Below are 23,165 nucleotides of genomic sequence, written 5' to 3'. Positions count from 1 at the left end.
GTGCATTTAATGCCAACATTACTACTATATCTGGTTGTGAAGTTTTCTGCCTCTTCAAACTTTAGTATGTCTTATATATATACATTTTAACTTTTTGGTTAAAGATTTTATTTACTTCTAGAGAGAGGGAGAGAAACATCAATGTGCAGGAGATACATCTACTGGTTGTCTCTTGCACGCCCCCTACTGGGGACCAAGCCCACATCCCAGGTGTGTGCCCTGACTGGGAATCAAACCTGTGACCTCTTCCTTTGCAGGCCAGCATTCAATCCACTGAGCCACACCAGCCAGGGCCAGTCCTGTATTTGAAAAACATTTTTTGTTGTTGTTGTTGAAAGCCAGACATAATGTACTAGGTAAAACAGGCCTTTAGTGATGTGGCAGGAAGGCATGAGGAAGGGGAAGCATTCTACAGGCCTAAGACTAAGGTCTTGATGATTGAGTGAGCCTGTGCCCTGGGCTGTGTACCCCCCGCAGGCTGCTCAGGTTAGGTAGAAGGGGCCAAGTTGGACATTGCCCTTTCTCTAGGTTTGTCAAGCTCTGATTAAACTCCAACGTGTTGGGCTGTGGTAACATAGCACCTCCTGAGGTCAGGCCTCGTTAGGAACAGGATGAGCTGGCAGAGGGTATGACACTGTGTTAGGAAAGCCTGATGCACACACCATCAAGGGTCTCTGTCGCTGCTCTCCTAGCATAACATATTTTCCCTCCATCACAGCGATTTCCCGATGAAGGTGTCCCCTAAACTGTAAGCAACAAGAGGAAGTAGTGTACTCATCATTGCAGCTCTTGTGATGGGTGCCTCGTGCTGGGAGAGGCTCTGTGAGGAAACGCACCCCCTGGAGGGGACAGGATAAGCCAGCTTCCAATGCCCAGGACCCACTGCTTGGGCTGACACACACTTTCTGTCCTGCTCTCGTGCAGCCTTCCTCATCCAGGACCTCACCAGGAGGTATTTTCTTCTGCCCCTGCTTAACCCACTTCCATTTACAGGGCATGAGATTGAGGCAGGGGTGGAGGTGGGGCCAGGGTGAGATGAACTTAAAAGTCTGGCCAGAGAAGTGCTCAGTCCACATGGTAAGGTGACCCACCCACTCCAGTGACTGACCCAGCGTGCCCCCAGGAAGGAAGGCTTCTTAGCGAACTTTTCCTGGGGGTCTGGGCAGGAGGTAGGAAATGTCTGGGATCAGGTGGATAGGACTTCTTGTTTTTTAAAAGGCTTTTTCTGCAAGGGAACAGTTGGGAGGTAAACTCGGTAAGGTAGGCTGATTGGTACAAGGCTGGGAAAGACCAAGCTGAAGGGACAGGCACAGCCCGTTGTCCTCAGGGTTCCCGGGTGGAGGGGTCTTGGCAAGAGCTTGACAGCCCCCTAGAGGCTGGAGGCAAGACTTGCTCTCCGGGGTCTCATCTTTTGTGGGTGGTGGGGTGTGGTTCCAACATTTTCTTTGGGACACTAAAATGGTTGTTTCTTTTCAACCATTTAATAATGTAAACACTTTTAGCTCTGGCTGATGTGGCTCAGTGGATCGAGTGCCAGCCTGGGAATCAAAGGGTCACAGGTTCAATTCCCAGTCAGGGCACATGCCTGGGTTGCTGGCTGGGTCCCCAGTGGGGGGCATGTGAGAGGCAGCCACACTCTCCTCTTTCTCCCTCCCTTCCCCTCTCCCTAAAATAAGTAATCTTTTTAAAAAAAAAAAGTAAAAGTGTAAACACTTTTGACTCTGGCCAGTGTGGCTCAATTGGCTGGGCACCTTTCAGCTAAGCAAAAGGGCACCCACGTGTTCACTTCCAGGTCAGGGTGCATGCCTGGATCGCGGGCTGGCTCTCAGGTTGGCCCAGGTTGGGGCACCTGTGAGAGGCAGCTGATCGGTGTTTCTCTCTCACATCGATGTTTCTCTCCCTTTTCCCCTCCCTGCCCCTCTCTCGAAGAATAAATAAAATCTTTGAAAAATAATAAATGTGTAAACACTTTTGTTACTTCACAGGTTGTGAGAAGGTCTCTCTTCCAGGGCTACTTCATATTCCTCTTCCAGGAAGTTTTCCTTGGAATGACCCACGAGGGCTTCCCCTTTCCTGACACCCCATGACAAAAAGCTTAGGTCTCCCCAGCGGCAGTTAAGGCCCCGGCCTGCCTTCCCTCCTGGGACACGTGCCTCCAAGGAGCCTTCCTTCTCTGAGCACCGTGCCTGAAGCCCAGCTCAGGGACATGCTGCTCCACCCTTAATGTGAAGGAGAAGTGCCATCAAGTGATGAGAGAATCAGGGAGAAGTGTGCGGGGTCTGGGTGGGGGTGACCTTCAACTGAACCTGACAGTGAGGTCTTTTTGGTTTGGCCCTTCTAAGGTAATTCCCCAGCTTGGTCAATAGGTTCCTTTTCTTTGGACTAACTCCAGTCTCTCTCTACTCCGGATGGCAGGAGGGGTACAAGGTCAACAGGTAGGTGAAAGACAATAAATGGATTCAAGAATTACAAATCCTCCTTTATTGGGAGTGGGGCTAAGAAACAATAAATTATCACACGGGGAACCTCCCCAGAAACTCTTTCTCCACGGACCCTCAGGGGCTGAGGGGAGGCTCAAGTGCGCTCCAGGAGCTTCCTGAGACAGCTGTGCGCTGGGGAAGACACAGGGTGAGACGTTCAGTCCCAGACACACCAGACGCACACTCAGTGAGCGAGGAGCTGGACAGGTGCCCTCCGGGGAGTAGGGCACAAGAAGGCACGATGGCAGGAGAGGTTTGGCAGAGTGGCTGAGCGTCAGGGGTCGACGAAGGACACCATGATGTAGCGAGTGCCCCTCGTGGTGGGCAGCCCCTCGTGGTAGTGGGTGAGACGGCCAGGGTGCAGGAGCCCCCAGCCTTTCCGAGGGGCTGAGATCACACAGTCATAGCGCAGGAAGCGGCAGCCACCTCCCTGGAAAGGGGGCAGAAGGGGACAGTGAGAAGACATGGGGTTGGGGGCAGACAGATACAAGGACACACGAGGCAGATCAAAAAGATAAAGGAGGGGGGAGGCAGGGGGCTTGGGGAGACACAGGAGGAAGGAGGAGGAGGCCAGCCTAGAAGTGATCCGAGAGAGGGTACCAGTGAAGAAACGGGAATGTGCAGGGAGGGTGACTGAGGGCTGCGTGCGGGGTTGTAAGAGGCAGACACAGGGTCCCGGTGGAAGAGAGAGAGTATGTGTAGGGACCCTGGTGGTACTCGGAAACAGGAAGACACTAGGGGCTCACCTCATAATCCAGGCCCTTGTGGTTAAGGGCAACGTTGAGAGTAAAGGTGGATGAATCATGATGTGGCCGCAGAGAGGGCTGTTCATCTGGCCGGTAGCGGACCACAAAGTTCATCACTGCCCGGGTCTGGGGGGACACAAGAAACGAGGGTGGAGGGATGACCCTCAGGTTGAAGGGTCCTTCTAAGGAGGTGACAGCCCCTGTCCAGGGAGTGGGAATGGCTGCAGGGGCTGGGCAGGCTCCCTCCAGGGTGGCTCTCCTGTGGTATTTCTTTCCATGGGGCCCCAAATGCTATAGGGGCCACACGGATGCTGCGTGGAAACTCCCAGTTTGGACTGGGGTGTGGGAAGTTTGAAAGGGCAAGGGTGGCAGGAGCGGCAGCCCACCTTGGTGTGGTAGCCTGGGAATAGCTTCTCGGTCATGGGCCCCACGTATGTCCTCAGAAGCTGCAGCCACTGGTCCTCATAGCCCACCTGCTTCATGTGGATGTCCACAGTGGGCACGTTCTCGTAGCCTCCGGCCAGTCTGGAGTCCTGTGCACAGTGGGCACTGAGCCCCTGACAGCAGTGCCAGGCCCTGTCCCATGCCCCGCTCCTCTTGCTCCCAGGCCTTAAAGCCTATGTTTCCTCAACTGGAACAGCCTCAACCACTTCTTAGCTTGACTCGCTCTTACAGTCTCTTCAAGTCTGAGCTAAGATGTTACTTCTGCAAAGCCCCTTGGTCCCCCATGTCAGATCTGGGCCAGGGGCCCCTTCTCCAGCTCCCACGGTCACCTGGGCTGCTGCTGCCAACGACAGCACAGCTGAGGGCCAGTGCAGCCTGCACAACCCACCAGCGCATCTGCACAACCTAGGTCCATGGCTGGCACCCAGCGCTTGCCCAGTAATGATTTCTTGAATGAATAAATGAATGCAGTTGTGACCCTTATGGGCCCTCTCCCCACTGGGGATTCCTCTCTGCCCCCACTCTCCTGGTACTACTTTCCCTCCATCAGACAGACCCAGCACCTCGCTCTTCCTAGAAGGCCCCGCCCTGCCCGGCTCCAGCCCCTCTCACCTCATGCCGGCCTCCTGACCACTGGCCATAGTGCTCCATCTCCTCCACCAGCTCATCACACATTTGGTCCGACAGCAGAGGGAACCAGTACACATCTGGGCACGGCTGAGAACAGCCAGGGAAGAACAACAGGGAGAGACACTCAGGGAGGGGACAGGCAGCCAATGAAGGACAGAAAAAGCAGGGAGCAGAAAGGGAAGCCAGGAGCTGAGAGAGGCTAGGGGAATGGATTGGAGCATGGGGATGGGCCATGGCAAGGGCTCGGCCAGGAGCGGTGGGGCCAGACACGGAGGGAACAGCACCGAGAACACAGCACAAACTGCAGGGGAGTCCTGGGCCGCAGATTCTGGGACGGTGCTTTTCAAACTTCTTTATAAAAATGGCATTTTGCCTGTAATGCCGATGTACCCAGTAGACAAGAGAGGCTCACTGACTAGTGCTGGGGCGGGGAGTTGAAAGCCTATCTGATCAGCCTTTGCCTTTATCTTGCCCAGGTAGAAAACCCTAAGGCACCTGGGGGAAGTCAGTTTGGGAACTACTAATCCAAGCAGTGGACCCAAGTGGGTGACAGCCACTGGGACAGTCAGGAATCCTGAGTGGGGCTTACCTGTTCCACCAGTCCCTCCCCTTCAAGGGCCCGGCTGTAGTTCTCATGAATGTACTGCTCCTTCCAGTCCTGGGGAGGAGGCAGGGGAGCACACCTCCATGTGTGCCTTTTTGCTTCTTCCAGTCCCACCCAGGAAGCCCCAGCACCTGGATAGCCCCTCCCGGGCAGCAGCAGGTCCCACAAGGGTGTGCATGCCCACGTGCACCCTCCTACAGTGAAGGGCACCCACGTTCTTTGAGCAAGGGGCCCACTACTCACTACGGGGTTATCAAAGATCTGCCAGAGGTCGGGGTGCAGGTGGTCTGTGTCGTAACGGGAAGTGGCCAGGAGCCGGCCAAACTCGTGCTGATTACTGAGGTGGAGGAAGATGCCCTGGAGTGGAGAAAGGATGTGAAAAGGAGACACAAGGGTCTCAGCACCTCCCAGCACCCCAGCATTGGGCCCGACTGCCCTGCTCACCTTCTCCCGCAGGCTCTTACAGAAGGCCATGTCTGGGTCAGTGTCGCTGCCTGAAAACACCTCCCTCTGGGGCAGCTCTGTCCTTAAGGTCTCCCCTCGGATCACATATGCCTGGGAAATGTAGGGCACATTCCACACGCCCCTGGAGGTACCCAGAGTAGGGTCAGCAAGGTGGGTGACCCCCACAATTCTGCCCAGTTCAGCCTTGGAGGCTCTCCCCTCAGAGCACCCCACCCTCTGAGCCAGGAAGCCCTCTCACTTTCTCTGCTAAGCACTGCTGGTTGCAACCCTCTCGTGTCCCGCTGCATAGTCAGTTCCTACCCCAGAGCCGCACCAGATCCCTGAGACCATCCAGGCCCAGGTGGGAGGAGGAGAGGGGCGGCAGCCCTGGCAGGACTCACACTCGCTTCCGCTGCACCAGCTCCACGTAGTCCTCAGAGCGGGCGTAGTACTCATCAGTGCTCAGGGCTCCCCAGAAGTTGGACCACAGCTTCCCGTGGCGGGACAGCATAGGTGCTATGACCTTCCTATGAACAGGGGGAGGTGAGGACTGGGCAGAGGAGAGTCCCAGGCCCAGGGGAGGAGCTGGGGGCTTCTGGGAGATTACTTGGGGGCCCTTTGGCTAAGCCAGGAAAGTAACCTGTTCTCTTCGATGAGGATGCGCAGGACCTGCTGGTTGGTTATGACAGCATCAGCATCTAGGCTGAAGTAGAATTCACACTTGGGGTCCTGCCGACAGCTGTCCCTGGTGGGGACAGACCAACAGACAAAGGAACTGAAATTGAAGCAGGTGGGGGAGGGAGGGGACTGCAGAGTGGGAGAAACTCCCCCTCTCTGGAACCCCCAGGTTGTCTAGTCTGTGGAAGAGGGGCAAGGGACGGGTAGAATGCTGGGCGGGCAGCACTGTGGGGACCATGGAAAAGCTGGATGGTGGATGGAGAGGGAAGGGTGGCGCAGGAGGTGGCAGCCTCACCCCCTCCCACCCCTTCCCCCCCACCAGTCCTCCCCACCCAGGTTTCACTCACATGGCCATGTCCCTGGCCTCGCCTGGAGTCAGGGCCTCTTCTGGCCCCACCAGCTTCACTGCTGAGAAGTGGTCCTGGAGCTGAGGCCAGGAGTCTGCAATGTGGGGTTCATGGTATACCTCCTGGAGATGGGAGGAAATGGGAGAGGGTGCTGAGGGCAGAAAAGGTGACACCTAAGGGGTGTGATGGAGAGGAGAGGAGGCGAGTGAACAGGGTGTAGGAAGCAATCTGGAGTGGGGGGAGCAGGAGTCCGTCTGGGCATGTCCCTCGGGAGGGCCCATATGGAGAGGCTGCCAGGGTGTCTTACATTGTTATGCAGGAAAAGGGTGATCCTGTCCGGGGGATAGTCCAGGAGCATCAGCCGTTGCAGGAAGCGGGGCAGGAATGGGGTAGGTTGTTCTACAAACACAGCCAGAAGCACCCGGGGGGGAGGCTGGAAGACACACGACCGGGCTCAGAGGAAAGCCCAGAACCCCCACCTGGTCTGTCTTCTTCCACCCACGTGGCCAGGTCTGGGGATTCCGGAGCTCTGCACCCCACTGCTGTCCAGCACGCTCTCCCTGCATCCCCTGCTTCAATGTGCTCTCTTGCCTTACCGCTCCTCACCTGCCCCCCCGGGAGTGTCCTCCGGTCCTGGTCACAGAACCCACAGCCTCCTCCAGGAGTCCAGCCATTGGGGACATAGTTTCCCAGGTAATTCAGCTGGAGCTGTTGGAAGAGACAGAAAGAGAGGCTGAGACAGAGGAGTCCAGGACCAAACATGAGGTAGATCAGGTAGATAGACAGGAACAAGGAAGTGGGGAAGCAGCGGACACTTCGAACCTCTCCCAGCACCTCTGCGGCCGGGGCTGGGGAGGACCAAGTGCTCAGAAGGGTTGGAGGTACCTCGGGGCTAGGACGAGGTCTGGGGCAGGGACAGAGGTTGTGGGGCCAAGCCTGGGACAGGGTAAGGGGCTGGGACCAGATATGGGGCTGAGGGTGTGAGTCACTGGGGCACCTTGGTGGGACCGTTCCCATGCACCACAACAGGAAGCGTGTCATAGGCCACATTCCGTATACGCACACGATTCCGATCAAACTTTAAAACCACCTCATCTGGGGAAGAAAGGTTAGGATTTAGACTCCCTTCCTCTTGAAGTTGCCGAGCAGCAGGTGCTTCTAAATAGGAGGGAATCTAGCTTCTCTGATAACCTCCTGGTGACACCCTCCACTTACTACTGGTGTGACCTGGGCAAGCCACCAGGCCCTCAGAGAGGCAGTTTTCTCATCTGTAAGAGGTAGATAACCACAGACCCCAGGCCCCCTTTGTAGGATTGCTGTGTTAATGAGATTACAGCAGTAAAGCCCCAGGCCCAGGGCCTGGACACATAGTATTTTCACAGGTGTTAGAACGATGGCCACTGCTTCTACTACTGTTAGCACTGTGCAACTTTACCTATCAGCCATTCAGATGTTTAATAAAGTTAACATAAAGGTGAGTTGAAGACCACCCCAGTTCCACTAAGAGCTCCTCCCTAATTAAGGACCCCAGCAGCCTCTCTTACCTCCCCTTCTGATTGCCTTTCTGCTTACCTAACGCCCCATTGAGGTTCTGAAAGATCCGTGATTTATGATCCAGATTAAGGCTGAGTTTCTCCTGGGTGGGATGAGATGGGGCAGTCAATTCAAGAAGGGTTGAGACATCATCTGTCACTCTTTTCTCTTTACATCTTCCTCCAAACCCCTTTACCCCTTTTCTCCCATTCGGCCTGAGGTCTGCCATGCCCACAGGGCTGCAAGGGGTCACCCCTCCTCTGTCTGTCCCTACCCTCAGTCCTGGGTCCAGGTAGAGTCGAGTATAGAACAGCTGATCATCATCATCGTCCTTGTACTTCCACTGGCGGACAATTTGGTGGATAGTAGGAGCGAAGCCAATGAATCCTGTGGGAGCGGGGAGGTGCTGATTCAAGGACTCCCATGGTCCCATAAACCTGTCCTCATTCCCTCTCTGGCTCCTAGGCACCTGGAACACTCCAGACCCCACACTCTTAGCCCCTCTGCTTCAGGCACTCTGCCACTCACCACCAGAGTTGAGGAAGCGCTTCCCTGTGCCCACCTCAGGGTACTGCTCTGCTAGCCCCCACTCAGGCCAGCAGAAGCTCTCAGCAGAGAACAGCAGGCGGCTGCCACTCTGAACGAACTTCTTCAGCAGCTCTGAGGGGCTGCCAGCCAAAATCACATCATAGCTGGCAAGGAAGGGCAGGATGAACAGACAGCCGCTAGGACCCTCAGTATCCTCACCTCCTTCCTCTTGTTTGCCCCACCCATTTCCCTCCATCTACCTGTCCACAAACATGATGACCATATCCTCCTGGTCTGCATATTTCTCCATTTCCTTCTTTAGCCACCTGACCTTCTGTCCTCCACCAACCGTTCGGGCCACATCACCCCCTCGCCACTCCTCTCCCAGGCCCAGTGTCTGTGGGGGAGATCCACCATGCCGGGGAAGGATTCAGCTGGCCAGGCTCACCGTAGGGCCCCAGGCATCCAGCCCTCTGCCAGCCACTCCTCCTGCTGAAAGCCACCCATCCCGACCTCCTAGTGCCCCGCAAGGGCATTCCTCTCACCCGCACTGTGTAGTTGAAGAACTCCGCTGATTGTAGGAAACGCCTGTATCCCTCGTTCTCGGCTGTGGCCACGGTGATCACTAGCAACTTCTCTGTCACCAGTTGAGAATTGGCAGTCGGGACCCACTCACCCAGCTCACTGCCCCACGTGCTCCACTCACCTCAGACCCCCTCCCCCTCCCTCAAACTCTGTTAAAGTCCTTGCTTCTTTTTCCCATTCCCTCTTAAAATCTTTCCCCCGAGAAACTTCGACCCCAGTGAGAGCTATGGGAGTGACACCCAGGATTCGGGGTCAGTTAAAAGGGGGAGGATGAAAACAGTCCAGGGTCGGGAGCGAGTGGTTCAGTCCCAAGGAGCACGCTGGGCAGGAGAGAGACTGTCCTCCGCTGCCCCAACTTCCCCCAAGCCCCAGTCCGAACACACGTGAGCCCGGAGCTCACCCGGCACTCCCTGGGGGTTTCACCTGGGTTCACCGGGTGGCCACCCCGGGGACGGTCCGAGGCCGAGGCCGCGGCCTCAGGAGGTGGCGGTAGCAGCAGCAGCAGCAGAAACAGCAACAGGAGCCGGAGTCCCAGGCCCCAGGAGGCCATCGCGGGGAGCTGGCTGAGACCGCACACAGGCCGGCACCGGGCTCCAGCTGCGTGCCTGGATCCCAACTACCGAGCGGGGAGGCTCTAGACAGGGGATCGGAGCTGCAGTGAGACCCAGGCGGAGCAGGGCCGGGGCTCCGCCCTGGAAAAAAGGCGTAGCTGGAGGCTACAGAAAACTCTAGATGCCGGCGCCCCAGACAAGGCGAGGATTGTCTCCGGACGCCGGCGCGCGGACTGTGCGGTGAGGGCGGAGGGGCGGCTGGGCCGCTAGGCGGAAAGAGGGGCGGGGGCTCGGGCGGGTGAGCAGAAGCTGAGGACTTTGGTCAGAGACAACCCAGCCCACCGCTCACTAGACACTTGAGGAAACTGAAACCCGGAGAGGGGAAGTGACCACTTGCGGGTCCGACGAGACGCGGAGGCGGGTCTTTGCCACAGCCCTGCCCAGTCGGCGGGGCAGAAGACTGAGCGAGGCTGTGAGGGCGCGCGGAGCAGGAACGAATGGAGGAGGGGCGAGCGGAAGAGAGGGAGAATGCCGAAGAGTCTGAAGCTCCAGGGGAACTAGGGGTTGAAATATCTGCAGAGCGTCATCAGCGACCTCTCGGATTGCCCACTCAAGCCTTCCCACAATCTTTGGGAGTCCCTCCTGCCATTTCTAGAGAGAAACTCCAGGGGATGCCTTTCTGATAATAGCAGCAAAGAAGGACCAAAGGAAAAGGACATTTCTCGAAAGGCCACTGGCACCACGTCTTTAAAATGACTCATTTCAGGGCTCCCACTAAATACAAACTGCACTGAGGCCGGAAGTACATTTGCCCCTATAAAATATGGCAGAAAGCTTGCTCGTCTCCTAGGGAACATCACGTAATTAAGCGTTGGAATTACTTTGCGCACGCGCAGAAGCACACGCCACAGGAAGTTACCGGGCCCTTACCAAAGCGGATGGTTTGGCGCGCGCGCGCGCGGTAGGCTCTTCCGACAGCTGTGTTGTGGAAATGGTGGAGAAGAAAACTTCGGGTATGTGATCCCCTCTGGGGTTGGCTCTTTGCCTCCTCTCAAATCCTAACCTGGCCTAAGATTTTCTCACCCAGTTGTTAGTCTCAAATTCCTTTCCCTGCCCTCACATCCTGGCATCCGGGCATCTCCCAAACCATCCATTTACGTTTTATTTATGCCTGCTCAAAGCTGGCACTGAGAATGGAAAAAGCAAAAAGATCTTTATCTTCCTGGAAGTGGTTGTTTAGATGGGGGACAGACATGCAGACCTACCATTGTATTTCATACGCGCAATGGCAGAGGAACGCACAGTGCATGGGCCCCTGGAAAGTAGAGGGCGGTGAATGAAGGCTTGCAGGGAAAAATAACGCTTAAGTGTTGACAGTCGAGTTAGGTTTCGCTCTGTGCAGATGCGCGGGGACTCATTTCCGGCAGCGGGAACTACACTTACAAAGGCATGAAAGCAAGAAAAAGCAAGTCGGTTAGGAAGCCAAGTTCACAGTTCCAGACTTACGGAGGAATTGTGAGAGAGGCTGGAGGGCTAGGGAAGACACACTTGAAATGCATTATATGATCTGCGTAAAAATTTGAATTTTGAGAGCACTGGAGACCTATCATGGGCTTTTAAGCCAGAGGAATGACCTAAAGAAATTTATCTTTTAGAAAGGCAGTTCTAGCTTCAGTGAAGAGGATGAATTGGAGGGTCTAGAGCAGCGCCGTCCAGTAGAACTTCTGGGATGACGGGAATATTCTTAAGGAGCACTGTTCATCATGGCAGCCCTTAGCTACAAATGGCTATTGAACACTTGTAATATGGCTAGTGCAATCATGGAACTGAATTTTAAATTTTATTTATTCTTAATCTACATCTAAGTTTATCTTTTTATTTTTTAATATATTTTATTGATTATGCTCCTACAGTTGTCCCAATTTTTCCCCCTTTGCCTCTCTCCCCCTGGTACCCCAATATCCCCCAGCAATCTCCCTTTAATTCATGTCCATGGGTCATGCATGAATTAGCCAAGTTCTAGCCAAGTTCTTTGGCTATTCCATTAACTATACTGTTCTTAACATCTGCCTGTCTGTTTTGTATCTACTATTTTGTGCTTCTTAATCCCTGTACTTCCCCCCCATTTTCCCTCTTTCCCCTTCCAACTGATAACCATCTAAGTGATCTCCGTATCTATGATTCTGTTCCTGTTCTGCTTGTTTGCTTAGTTTGTTATTTGGATTTAGTTATTATAGTTGTGAATTTATTGCCATTTTAATGCTCATCATTTTGATTTTTTTCTTATATAATTCCTGTTAGCATTTCATAGAATAATGGCTTGATGATGATGAACTCCTTTAGTTTTACCTTGTCTAGGAAGTGCTTTATCTGCCTTTCAATTTTGAATGATAGCTTTGCTAGATAGAATAATCTAGGTTGTAGGTCTTTGCTATTTCATCACTTTGAATAATTCTCGCCAGTCTCTTCTAGCCTGCAAAGTTTCTTTTGAGAAATCAGCTGATAGTGTTATGGGAACTCCTTTGTAGGTAACCATCTGCTTTTCTCTTACTGCTTTTAAGGTTCTCTTGTCTTTAACCTTTTTAATTTTAATTATGTATTAAATTTAATTAAATTTAATTTTAATTTAAATTTTATTAAATTTAATTAAATTTAATTTTAATTTTAATTAGGTATTTTAATTATGATGTTTCTTGGTGTGGTCCTCTTTGTGTCCATCTTCTTTGGGACTCTCTGTGTTTCCTGGACTTGTATGTCTATTTCCTTCATCAAATTAGGAACATTTTCTTTCATTATTTTTTCAAATGAGTTTTCAATTTCTTGCTCTTCTGCTTCTTTTTCTGGCATCCCTGAGTTGGGTGTTCGTATGTTTAAAGATGTCCGAGAGTTTCCTAAGTCTGTCCTTGTTTTTTTTTAAATTCTTTCTTTCTACTGTTCTGATTGAATGCTTTTCCCTTCCTTGTATTCCAAATAGTTGATTTGATTCTTGGCTTCATCCCCTCCACTGTTGGTTCCCTATAGGTTTTATTTCACTTAATGCAGCACTCATTTCTGCCTGGGTCTTTTTATGCTGGTGAAGTACCCAGTGAGTTCCTGAAGCATCCTGATAACCAGTGTTTTGAACTCTGCATCTGATAGATTGCTTTTCTCCTTTTCATTTAGTTATTTTTCTGGAGTTTTGTTCTGTTCTTTCATTGGAGCTGTATTTCTTGATCTCCATATTTTGGCAGCCTCCCTGTGTTTGTTTCTGTGTATTAGGTAGAGCTGCTTTGACTCCCTGTCTTAGTAGTGTGGCCTGTTGTAGAAAAGTGCACCTGTTAAGTTGTTTGGGGCAGAGCAACCCATGTCACAGCTCTGTTGCTCTGTGTGGGGGAGGGCTTGGAGAGGGGACAGTGCTGCTGCCTGGCCTCTCGAGTTTTGTCTGCGAGGAAGCTGTCTCCTGGCACTAGCTCTGTTGCCAGTTACTTCACCCTCTCCCTGTAAGCCACTGGTGCCCTTCAAGTTCTTGCCTTAGTGCTGAATCCCAGAGGGGATGAGTCTGAGTGAGTCCTATATCTGTTGTGGATCCTTTAAGCGGAGTCTCTTGAGAATCTGCAGTTTCTTCTGGCACACCAGCCCCCACTGGTTTTTATAGCCAGAAGTTATGAGGACTTATCTCCCTGGCACTGAAACCCTGGTTGGATAGTCTGGTCTGGGGCTGGGATTCCTCGCTCCCAAGGTATCACTCCCAATTTCTATCTACTACATGTGGATGTGGAACCACTGTTTCCCCTCTCCACTTTTCTCCATGTCTCTGAGCCTCTCTGCCATCTCCCTACCTCCCCTCTTCATACCCATCTGGATGAATGTGGCTTCTTTAAATCCTTGGTTGTCAGGCTTCCACACAGCTCAATTTTCTGACAATTCTGGGTGATATTTGTCTTGTAATCCAGTAGTATTTTTTGCTATAGTTGTGTGAGGAAGGGGAGGCATGTTTACCTATGCCTCCATCTTGACCAGAAATCTGTATCTAAATTTAAATGACCACATGTGACTAGTGGTTACTTTATTATAATAGCACAGGTCTAGAGCCTAGAAGGCCAGTTAGGAAGCTATTGAATAGTCCAAATAAAAAAAGGATGAGGACTGGAACACCTCTGGATTGACTTGTAATAATCCCAGTCATGTCACTCCTTTCTTAAAACCCATCACTGGATTTCTGTCACCTTCATCATAAAATCTCCAAATCTAAATTCCTATAGATACTTAGAAGAAATAATTTTGAGTGGTCTGCCTGACTTCATACGCCATCCCCCATATACACATACTTTATATACCAGTCATACAGAACTTCTTTTAATTTATTGAAGGCACTAAAGTCTCCCATCCAAGCCTCCTCTCATGCTGGTACCAGGCTCTGAGCCACCCTCTCCTTACCTCCAACCAGGTTTACTTCTTTTACTCAGTCCGGCCTCAACTTGGACTTACTTTCCTCTGGAAGGTCTTTCTGACTACTCCAAGTCCAGGCGAGTTGTTTCTGTTGTGTGCTCTGTAGCACTTTGTACTTCCCTATATTAGCATGTGCTATGATTTACCATTCTTGTTTGATCATTTGTATTCCCCAATAGCCTGTAGGTTTTGGTTGTATTCCAAGAGCCTAGCATACAACCTAGCACTTAGAAGGGAGGCAGTATAATGTAGTGATCAAGACCATGATTTATTTATTTATTTATTTAAAAAATATATATTTTATTGATTATGCCATTACAGTTGTCCCATTCCCCCTTCATTCCCCTCCATCCTGCACACCCCTCTCCCACCATTCCCCCCCTTTCGTTCATGTCCATGTGTCACAAGTTCTTTAGATTCTGTATTTCCCATAGTATTCCTGCCCTCCCCCCTGTCTATTTTCTACCTACCATCTATGCTACTTATTCTCTGTACCTTCCCCCCCTTTCTCCTCCCCCTGTTGCTAACCCTTCATGTGATATCCATTTCTATGGTTCTGTTCCTGATCTAGCTGTCCTCTTAGTTTGTTTTTGTTTTAGGTATGGTTGTTTTTTAAAAAATATATTTTATTAAGCCCTGGCTGGTGTAGCTCAGGGGATTGAGTGCGGGCCTGTGAACCAGACAATCACGGTTCGATTCCCAGTCAGGGCACATTCCTGGGTTGCAGGCCAGTTCCCAGCAGGGGCCAGTTCCCAGCAGGGGATGCACAAGAAGCAACCATACATTGATATTTCTCTTCCTCTCTCCTTCCCTTCCCCTCTAAAGATAAATGAATAAAATATTAAAAAAAATAAAATATATTTTATTGATTATACCATTACAGTTGTTCTATTCCCTGCCTTCATTCCCCTCCACCCGCACACTCCCTCGCCCACCATTCTCCTCCCCTTAGTTTATAACCACGTGTCTCAAGTTCTTTAGATTCTATATTTCCCCCACTATTCTTGCCCTCCCCCCTATCTATTTTCTACCTACCGTCTATGCTATTTTCTGTGCGTTCTCCCCCCTTCTCCTCCTCCCACCCCCCTGTTGCTAACCCTCCATGTGTTCTTCATTTCTATGGTTCCACTCCTGATCTAGCTGTCCTCTTGGTTTGCTTTTGTTTTAGGTGTGGTTGTTAATAACTGTGTGTTTGCTGTCCTTTCACTGTTCATATTTTTCATCTTCTTTTTCTTATATAAGTCCCTTTAGCATTTCATATAATAAGGGCTTGGTGATGATGAACTCCTTGAACTTGACCTTATCTGAGAAGCACTTTATCTGTCCTTCCATTCTAAATGAAAGTTTTGCTGGATAAAGCAATCTTGGCTGTAGGTCTTTGGATTTCATGACTTGGAATACTTCTTTCCAGCCCCTTCTTGCCTGTAAGGTCTCTTTTGAGAAATCCGCTGACAGTCTGATGGGTACTCCTTTGTAGGTGACTGTCCCCTTATCCCTTGCTGCTTCTAGGATTCTCTCCTTCATTTTAGTCTTGGCTAATGTAATTATGATGTGCCTTGGTGTGTTCCTTCTTGGGTCCAACTTCTTTGGGACTCTCTGAGCTTCCTGGATTTCCTGGAAGTCTGTTTCCTTTGCCAGACTGGGGAAGTTCTCCTTTATTATTTATTCAAATAAGTTTCCCACTTGTAGCTGTTCCTCTTCCCCTTCTGGTACCCCTATAATTCGGATGTTGGAACGTTTAAAGATGTCCTAGATATTCCTAAGCCTCTCCTCATTTTTTGAATTCTTGTTTCTTCCTTCTGTTCTGTTTGGTTGTTTCTTTCTTCCTTCTGGTCCACTTCCTTGATTTGAGTCCCAGTTTCCTTTCCATCACTATTGGTTTCCTGTGCATTTCCCTTCATTTCAATCAGTTTAGCCTCCATATGTTCCTCTAATTTGTGGCTAAAATCAACCAATTCTGTGAGCATCCTGATCAACAGTATTTTGAACTGTGCATCTGAGAGGTTGGCTATTTCTTGGTTATTTAGAGTTATTGGCTCTGGGGCTTTGAGTTCTTGAGCCATGTTTTGATCTGCGCGTGTATGAGGAGCAGAGCCCTTAGTGTTTACCAGGGCGGGGCAGCTCAGTTGCTGGGTTGTGACACTGTATGTGGGGGCGGAGTCAGAGAGGGAAAAAAATGGTGCTTTGCTCCACTCTGCTCTTTCTCAGATTTCTGTCCCCTCTGCGGCTTCCCACAAGCAAATTGGGCCCCTCTGGTGCTGGTTCCCAGGTGTGTGGGCCCGTGGACTCTCCAGGACCCTGTGGGTCTCTCCAACGAACTCTGTGAGCCTGGGAGCCTCTCCCGGCCCCTGGACCCCGAGAAAGTCTTTCCAGTTGTTGCTTTCAGGCTCTAATTCCCATCACTGGGGCCCTAGCCTGAGCAGTCTGTCTCACTGTTTGCTCCTTCGCTTGGTTTATCTGCTCGCAAATGTGTGACTGCAGTCAGCCAGCCGCCCTGCACCCTCACTGGGTCTGGGATCCACCAACTGCCTCCATCCACCTCCGCCTTCGCTCCTGGGTTGGTCGGACAGAACGGTCTTTCCAGCCGGACCTGACGCCACTCCGCCACTGACTCCACCCCTCTTCTGGTCTGGCTGAGTGGTTCGTTGTTGTTGGACTTCCATGCATTTCAATTTTCACTGTTTTGGCTGTGTTTTTGTTTCTAGAACTTAGCTGTTTTTAAATTTAGTTGTGGGAGGGGGCACAGTGTTTCCATCTATGCCTTCATCTTGGTCGGAAGTCCGATTTTTTCTTTAAATTATATTTTATTGATTATGCTGTTACAGTTGTCCCAATTTTCCCCCTTTGCCCCCACCCCAGTACCTCCCACTCCCTCAGGCAATCCCCACCCCTTTGTCCATGGGTCATGCATATAATTTCTTTGTCTACTCCATTTCTTGTACTGTACTTTACATTCCCATGGCTATTTTGTGATTACCAATTTGTACTTCTTAATCTCCTCACCTCCTCACCCATTTCCCCACATCCCCCTCCCACCTGACAATCATCAAAACGTTCTCTGTATCCATGATTCTGTCTCTGTTCTTCTTGTTTGCTTAGTTTGGCTTTTAGATTCAAATTGATGATAGATATGTATTTATTGCCATTTTATTGTTCATAGTTTTGATCTTTTCCCAAATAAGTCCCTGTAACTTTTCATATAATAATGGTTTGGTGATGATGAACTCCTTTAGTTTTTTGTTGTCTGGGAAGCACTTTATCTGCTCTTTGATTCTAAATGATAACTTTGCAGGCAGGAGCAGTTGTCACTGTAGGTACCTGCTTTTCATGACTTTGAATATTTCTTGCCAGTCCCTTCTGGCCCCCAAAGTTTCTTTTGAGAAATCAGTTGACAGTTTTATGGGAATTCCCCTGTCAGTGATTATCTGCTTTTCTCATGCTACTTTGAAGATTCTCTCTTTATCTTTATCCTTTCGCATTTTAATTATGTGTCTTGGAGTGGGCCTCTTTGCGTCCATCTTGATTGGGAATCTCTGTGTTTCCTTCACTAAATTAGGAAAGTTTTCTTTCGCTATTTTTTCAAATAGATTTCCAATTTCTTTCTCTTCTTCTGGCACCCCTATGCTGTGAATGTTGGACCACTTGAAGTTGCCCTAGACTCCAAGTCTCCTTATACTATCCTCCTTTTTTGTTGTTGTTCTTTTTTTTTTCTTGTTCTGATTGGTTGTTTTTTGTGTCTTATGTTCCATATCATTGCTTTGATTCTTGGTTTCATCCATTTGACTGTTGATTCCCTGTCAGTTGTTCTTTATTTACACCATTTCTACCTTTATATCCTTCATTTCTGCCTGGATCTTTTTTATGCTGTTGAGATACTCACTAAGTCCCTCGAGCATCCTTATAACCAGTGTTTTGAATTGTGCATCTGATAAATTGCTCATGTCCATTTTGTTTAGTCTTTTTCTGGAGTTTTGATCTGTTATTTCACTGGGGCCATGTTTTTTTATCTCCTCATTTTGGCAGCCTCCCTGTATTTATTTCTGTATTAGGTAGAGCTGCTATGGCTCTCTGTCTTGGTAGTGTGGCCTAAGGTAGGTGTTCTGAAGGGCCCAGTGGCATAGCCTCCCCATCACCCAAGCTGGGTACTCAAGGTGTGCCCTTTGTGCAGGCTGAGTCCACTCTCCTCTTGTAGTTGAACCTTGATTGCTGTTGGCAGGTTAGTGGGAGGGATTTACCCAGGCCAGTCAGCTGCAAGGACTGGCTTTGACCACTGACTACCAACCTCAGCCCTGTGTGGAGGATCAGCCGTGCACGGGCTGGGTGGTGGTATTCTGACGTGGTCTGTAGCTGTTTACTGGGTAAGTGTGCTCTGGTGTTTCCCAGGTGGTGCAGGCCAGGGTCAGCCACCACCTGTGTTCCACTCGGAGCCACCCTGCATGAGCTACAAAGCAATCTGCAGGTGGCTGCGACTTGTGCTGCGCTTGGAGATCCAGGCGAAGCAAAGCTGATCCAAAGCTGGCTGCTGCTAGTGCTGGGCCTGGTGCTGCTTTGCCAGAAGTATGGGGGCTGAGGGCTCCCTGAGTCCTGCTGTTGCTTGTTTGAGAGGATTTAGGAAGATGTGAAGCCTGAACCAAGACCATGCATTCATATGGAAAAGCCACTGTTAACAGCTTGGTTGGGGTGGAACTTCAGGGATTCCTCAGGGTGGAGCAAACTGTGCGAGCCAGGATGATGGAGTCCCAGATATGGCCCCTCTCTGCCAGCTCTGTGGCTCCATGTGGAGAGGGCTCAGAAAAGGGACAATGGCCCCACCTGCCCTTCTGTTTGGGAGAAAGCTGTTTTCCAGTTGTCACCCTGATGCCAGACAGTGCAGTGGCACCCTGCATGCCACTGGTGCCTCCTGAGCTGCCACCCTGGTGCTAGAGCTTAGGCAGGGTGAATCTGAGTAAGTCTGTGTGCAGACTCTTTAAGAGGTGCTGCTTGGGACTAAGCAGTTCCTTTCACTGAATCAAACCTCACTGGTTTTTACAGCCAGAAGGTATGGGGGTTTATCTTCCTGGCACTGCAGCCCTGGGCTGGGGGCCCTGGTGTGGGGCTGGAGCCCCTTGCTCCAGATATATCCCTCCTGAATTTTTATCCACCACATGTGGATGTGGGCCAGCCCATTCTATGTATCCGTGTCTCCTACCAGTCCAGGCGGATGTGGTTTCTTTAGTTCCATAGTTGTTGGACTTCCATTCAACTTGATTTTTGATGGTTCTGAGTGATGGTTGTTCTGTAATTTAGTTGTAATTTTGATGTTGGTTGTGCAAAGAGGAGAGCCATGTTTACTTCTACTTCTTTCTTGACCAGGACCTCTCAAGAGCATGTTTTTTGATGCTTGGCAGTTCAGGGTTGAATTCTGACCCAGCCATTTACTAGCTGCAAACTCCAGTAAGCTGGGGATGATAATGAAACCAGTTTCACAGGGTGGTTGTAAGGGTTAAAGGGTTCCATTTATGCAGAGCTGAGTGTAGTGCCTGACTCATAGTACATGCCCAGTAAGGGTTAGCAACTGGCACTGATGCTATTATTATGGTTACAGGCATTCAATAAATATTGGTTTAATGAATGAAGAGATAGTTTGTGTAGAATTATCAAAAGCTAGTGAACAGTTGATATGGTAATGAAGAAAGAGGTTTAAAATATCCTAGTTTTTCTGGTTTGGATGTCCATGTAGATGGTTCCATTTATTTAAAGAAAGTCTGCAGGAAGAGAATCAGACTTGAGTGGCAAGATTTTTTAAAAATGTTTTATTTATTTATTTTTAGAGAGAGGGGAAGGGAAGGAGAAAGAGTGGGAGAGAAACACCAATATGTGGTCGCCTGTCATGTGTCTCCCACTGGGGACCTGGCCTACAGCCCAGGCATGCGCCCCAACTGGGACTCGAACCAGCAACTGGGACTCGAACCAGCGACCCTTTGCTTCACAGGCCCACGCTCAGTCCACTGAGCTACACCAGCCAGGGTTGAGTGGCAAGATTTTTAATTTTCAGTTGCAATGTCAATGGGGTCAGCAGGAAATTTCCTGCAGCCAGTTGTAAAGTCAGTTTTGGAGCTCAAGAGAAGGTTCTGGATGGAGAGAATCACTTTTAGATTCATTTGCTTGTGGGTGAGAGAGAACTGTGTTTGGATTAGAAGTTCCAAGAAGAGTTTATAGACTGAGAAAGAGAACAGGGATAACCATCTCCTTAGAGGCAGAGAGAGAGAAGACAAGGTTAAAAACAGAACCATAGCCAGAGATGGGGAAGGAACACCTGGAGTTCATATCAAAGAAGCAGCCAAAGAGACTCTTTCAACCTGAGTGAGATGGTCAACATAGTCTCAGAGTGTGGAGAATTCAAGTAAAATGCACTCTGGGCCTGGCTCAAGGAGGTCACCAGCACTCTTTAAGCGTGAGTGGTTACCATAAAAAAACAGTCCGGTTACTGGGTGTTGAGAGATGGATGGGAGACAAGAAAATAAAACATCACGTGTACCACTCTGTCAAAGAAGAGTAGGTATGAAGTTGAGTAGGCAGAGAGTTTTTCCTGGAAGGAAAAGTATCAGTTGAGGAGGAGAGATTAAAGGTGCAAAGGGAGGGGAGGACTCAGTTGGAGGTGAAAGGCTGGGGTTAGCAGTGGGATTTGGTGTATGTAGGGGTTGGGTGTCGTGCAGTGGTGATTGAGGGTGGGCTATAAGACGAGCGTCTTTGTGTCAGTGGCCCGTTTCCTTTGGGGTAGGAAATGCGATTGCTGAGCATGAAGGCCAGGTGCATTAAGGTCTCAGTGGGGCCTGTAAGCCTTGAGTGTACACTGGTCTCGTCAGCGTGGTTCTGTGATTTCTGCCGGCAGTGAAAAGTCTCCAGGAGGCATTTCATTGGTTAGGTCTGGGATCAGGAGGAAAGGCTGGGGTTAAAGAGGTAGAAAACAGGGCTGAGTGAATGAAATAGCAATCTTCACAAGGAAGGAAGCAAACCAGAGGGGCTGATATACAGTCCCCTCTTATCTACATCGAAAAAGTTCCAAGACTCCCAGTGGTGCTTGAAATTATGGATAGTACTGGACCCTGTGCGTATTATGTTTTTTTCCCTGTACATACCTATTTTTATGGCTTCTCTTTGGCATGAATACTCTTATGTTTTGAATTCATTATTAAGTAAAATAAGGATTACTTGAACACAAGAACTGTGACATCATGGCAGCTGATCTTGTTAACTGAGATAGCCGCCTGGTGGTTAACAGACAGGTGGTGTGTACAGCCTGGATCCTTGGACAGAGGGTGATTCACATCCCAGGCAGGCAGGGTGGAGTGGGGTGGCATGAGATTTCATCACAGGCTCCTGTTCTGAGTGGCCCTGGATGCTCTGATTCTTGTGTGGTACTAGAGCTTCTTACACCCACACCTACTCAGAACAGCACACAATTTAAAACTTACAGATTGTTTACTTCCATATCCATATAATGTTTTCAGGTCACGGTTGACTGCAGGTAACTGACACTTAGGTAAGTAAAACTTCAGATAGTGGGGGACTACTGTATTGGTAGAAGATATAGGGGCCAAGGGCTTGGTTGGTGACAAGGATGAGATCAGAGAACTGTGGCTCCACACCCCATGGACATCACGCCCAGAGCCACAGTCACCTTAGCGTCTGTCTTCTCTATGCCCCCCATAACTCTTCTGGCTGTGCCCCATCTAGTTCGCTCCCAGGACCCTGGACAGCGGCGGGTACTGGACAGGGCTGCCCGGCAGCGCCGAATCAACAGGCAGCTTGAGGCCTTGGAGAATGACAACTTCCAGGATGATCCCCACGCAGGACTCCCCCAGCTTGGCAAAAGACTGCCTCAATTTGATGATGATGCAGACACCGGTGAGGCGGGTGGGGCTGGGGAGACAAGGCTGAAGGAAGGGGAAAGAGTTTGCCTAGGTTAGGGTTGTGGAAGGACATCAGATTGAGGGGAAGATGACCCAAGGGCCAGGGACTGGCTTCTGTGATTCTGAGCTAGTTGCTCTCCCGATTCTATGCCTCATTGTCTTCTTGTGTATGTAGAATAAAGGTGGAGCATATGCGCTCTAAAATACCTTCCAGCTGATATAAAGTCTTAGATTTGGGGAGTGTAGAGAGGAAGGAAGGCTGGGATTAGAGATGTTGGGGGAAGGGAAAAGGATGGTAGACAGAGACCTGGCTAGAGCCCAGGTGAGTAGTGGGCAGGGAATGGACATGAGGCCATTGTGAGAGATAGGGCAGAGAAAGGTGGTGTCTTTCTTGGAAGGTGTCAAGTAACTCATTGCTCTTGATCTCTAGGAAAGAAAAAAAAGAAAACTCGAGGTGATCATTTTAAACTTCGCTTCCGAAAAAATTTCCAGGCCTTGCTGGAAGAGCAGGTGAGAATGGGCTGGCAGGGAGGAACCCACAGGGAAGGCTGTGCCCAGAGAGATGCTTGTCTCTAGCAAGGGTTTGCTATGTGGGTGGGTAGAGAAGGTGTGGAGCCTGCCCCCTTGTATCTGCAGAACCTGAGTGTGGCCGAGGGCCCCAACTACCTGACAGCTTGTGCAGGACCCCCATCCCGGCCCCAGCGCCCCTTCTGTGCCGTATGCGGCTTCCCCTCTCCGTACACCTGCGTCAGCTGTGGTGCCCGGTACTGCACCGTGCGCTGTCTGGGCACTCACCAGGAGACCAGGTGAGCTGGGACTGTCCCCCAGGTCCACACCCTCTTCCTCCTGTCCCCCACAGCCTCCCAGACCCTCTCCTCGTCCTGGATTTCCTCTGCCTTCAGGTGCTTGAAGTGGACTGTGTGACCCTGGGCATCCCTGGAGAGGAAGGCCCTCCGTGCATCATCATCTGGCCTTGGAGAGGACATCAAAAGGAAAGGTGCTCCCCTGGACCAAGAGAACTGTTCACTCACCCAACAAACCTCATGTCTTATCCCCCAGGGAAGACCAGTCTTACCTCCAGGCATGTGGCAGGAAAGTGGGCCAGCCTTCAGGGTGCTGTCTACTAAATGGGCTTGTGTGGGGAGACACCTGCCTTTTGGTCATACGTTGTTTTGGGCATGAGGGTGATTGGTCATGTCTTTCTCCTCCCCATTTTGGGGGACTTTTGGGGGCTGGCCCAAATGTTCTGGTGTCTTCTTGAAGAACAGCTTGCTC

General features: G+C 50.4%; 2 protein-coding genes across 3 annotated transcripts; one reads left to right on the top strand and one right to left on the bottom strand.

The window, feature by feature from the left end:
* Nucleotides 1-2,458: 2,458 nt before the first annotated feature.
* On the bottom strand, nucleotides 2,459-9,920 carry PLOD3 (procollagen-lysine,2-oxoglutarate 5-dioxygenase 3). 2 transcript variants are annotated; one of them, XM_037054853.1, is made up of 19 exons: nucleotides 9,443-9,899; nucleotides 8,980-9,071; nucleotides 8,695-8,831; nucleotides 8,435-8,598; nucleotides 8,181-8,293; nucleotides 7,946-8,009; nucleotides 7,371-7,468; nucleotides 6,980-7,081; nucleotides 6,681-6,806; nucleotides 6,374-6,495; nucleotides 5,989-6,093; nucleotides 5,750-5,875; nucleotides 5,349-5,490; nucleotides 5,148-5,261; nucleotides 4,890-4,958; nucleotides 4,283-4,387; nucleotides 3,613-3,759; nucleotides 3,227-3,352; nucleotides 2,459-2,910 (listed from the first exon to the last, which is right to left on the bottom strand). In XM_037054853.1, exons 1-19 carry the CDS (start codon nucleotides 9,567-9,569, stop codon nucleotides 2,755-2,757), a joined length of 2,235 nt encoding a protein of 744 aa, XP_036910748.1. In that variant the 5' UTR covers nucleotides 9,570-9,899; the 3' UTR covers nucleotides 2,459-2,754. The 2 variants fall into 2 exon arrangements, with proteins under 2 accessions (XP_036910748.1, XP_036910747.1); XM_037054852.1 differs by having other exon boundaries at nucleotides 5,148-5,490; nucleotides 9,443-9,920.
* Nucleotides 9,921-9,995: 75 nt separating this feature from the next.
* On the top strand, nucleotides 9,996-22,868 carry ZNHIT1 (zinc finger HIT-type containing 1). The gene is made up of 5 exons (XM_037054855.1): nucleotides 9,996-10,583; nucleotides 21,715-21,885; nucleotides 22,321-22,400; nucleotides 22,527-22,696; nucleotides 22,793-22,868. The coding sequence occupies exons 1-5, from the start codon at nucleotides 10,562-10,564 to the stop codon at nucleotides 22,812-22,814; spliced, it is 465 nt and encodes a 154-aa protein (XP_036910750.1). The 5' UTR covers nucleotides 9,996-10,561; the 3' UTR covers nucleotides 22,815-22,868.
* Nucleotides 22,869-23,165: the final 297 nt, after the last annotated feature.

This window comes from Sturnira hondurensis, unplaced genomic scaffold (genome assembly GCF_014824575.4).
Source record: "Sturnira hondurensis isolate 20B ecotype Veracruz unplaced genomic scaffold, ASM1482457v3 Scaffold0008380, whole genome shotgun sequence".
In the NCBI taxonomy this organism is placed as follows: Eukaryota; Metazoa; Chordata; class Mammalia; order Chiroptera; family Phyllostomidae; genus Sturnira; species Sturnira hondurensis.
This window is presented reverse-complemented; position numbering and strand designations above follow the sequence as displayed.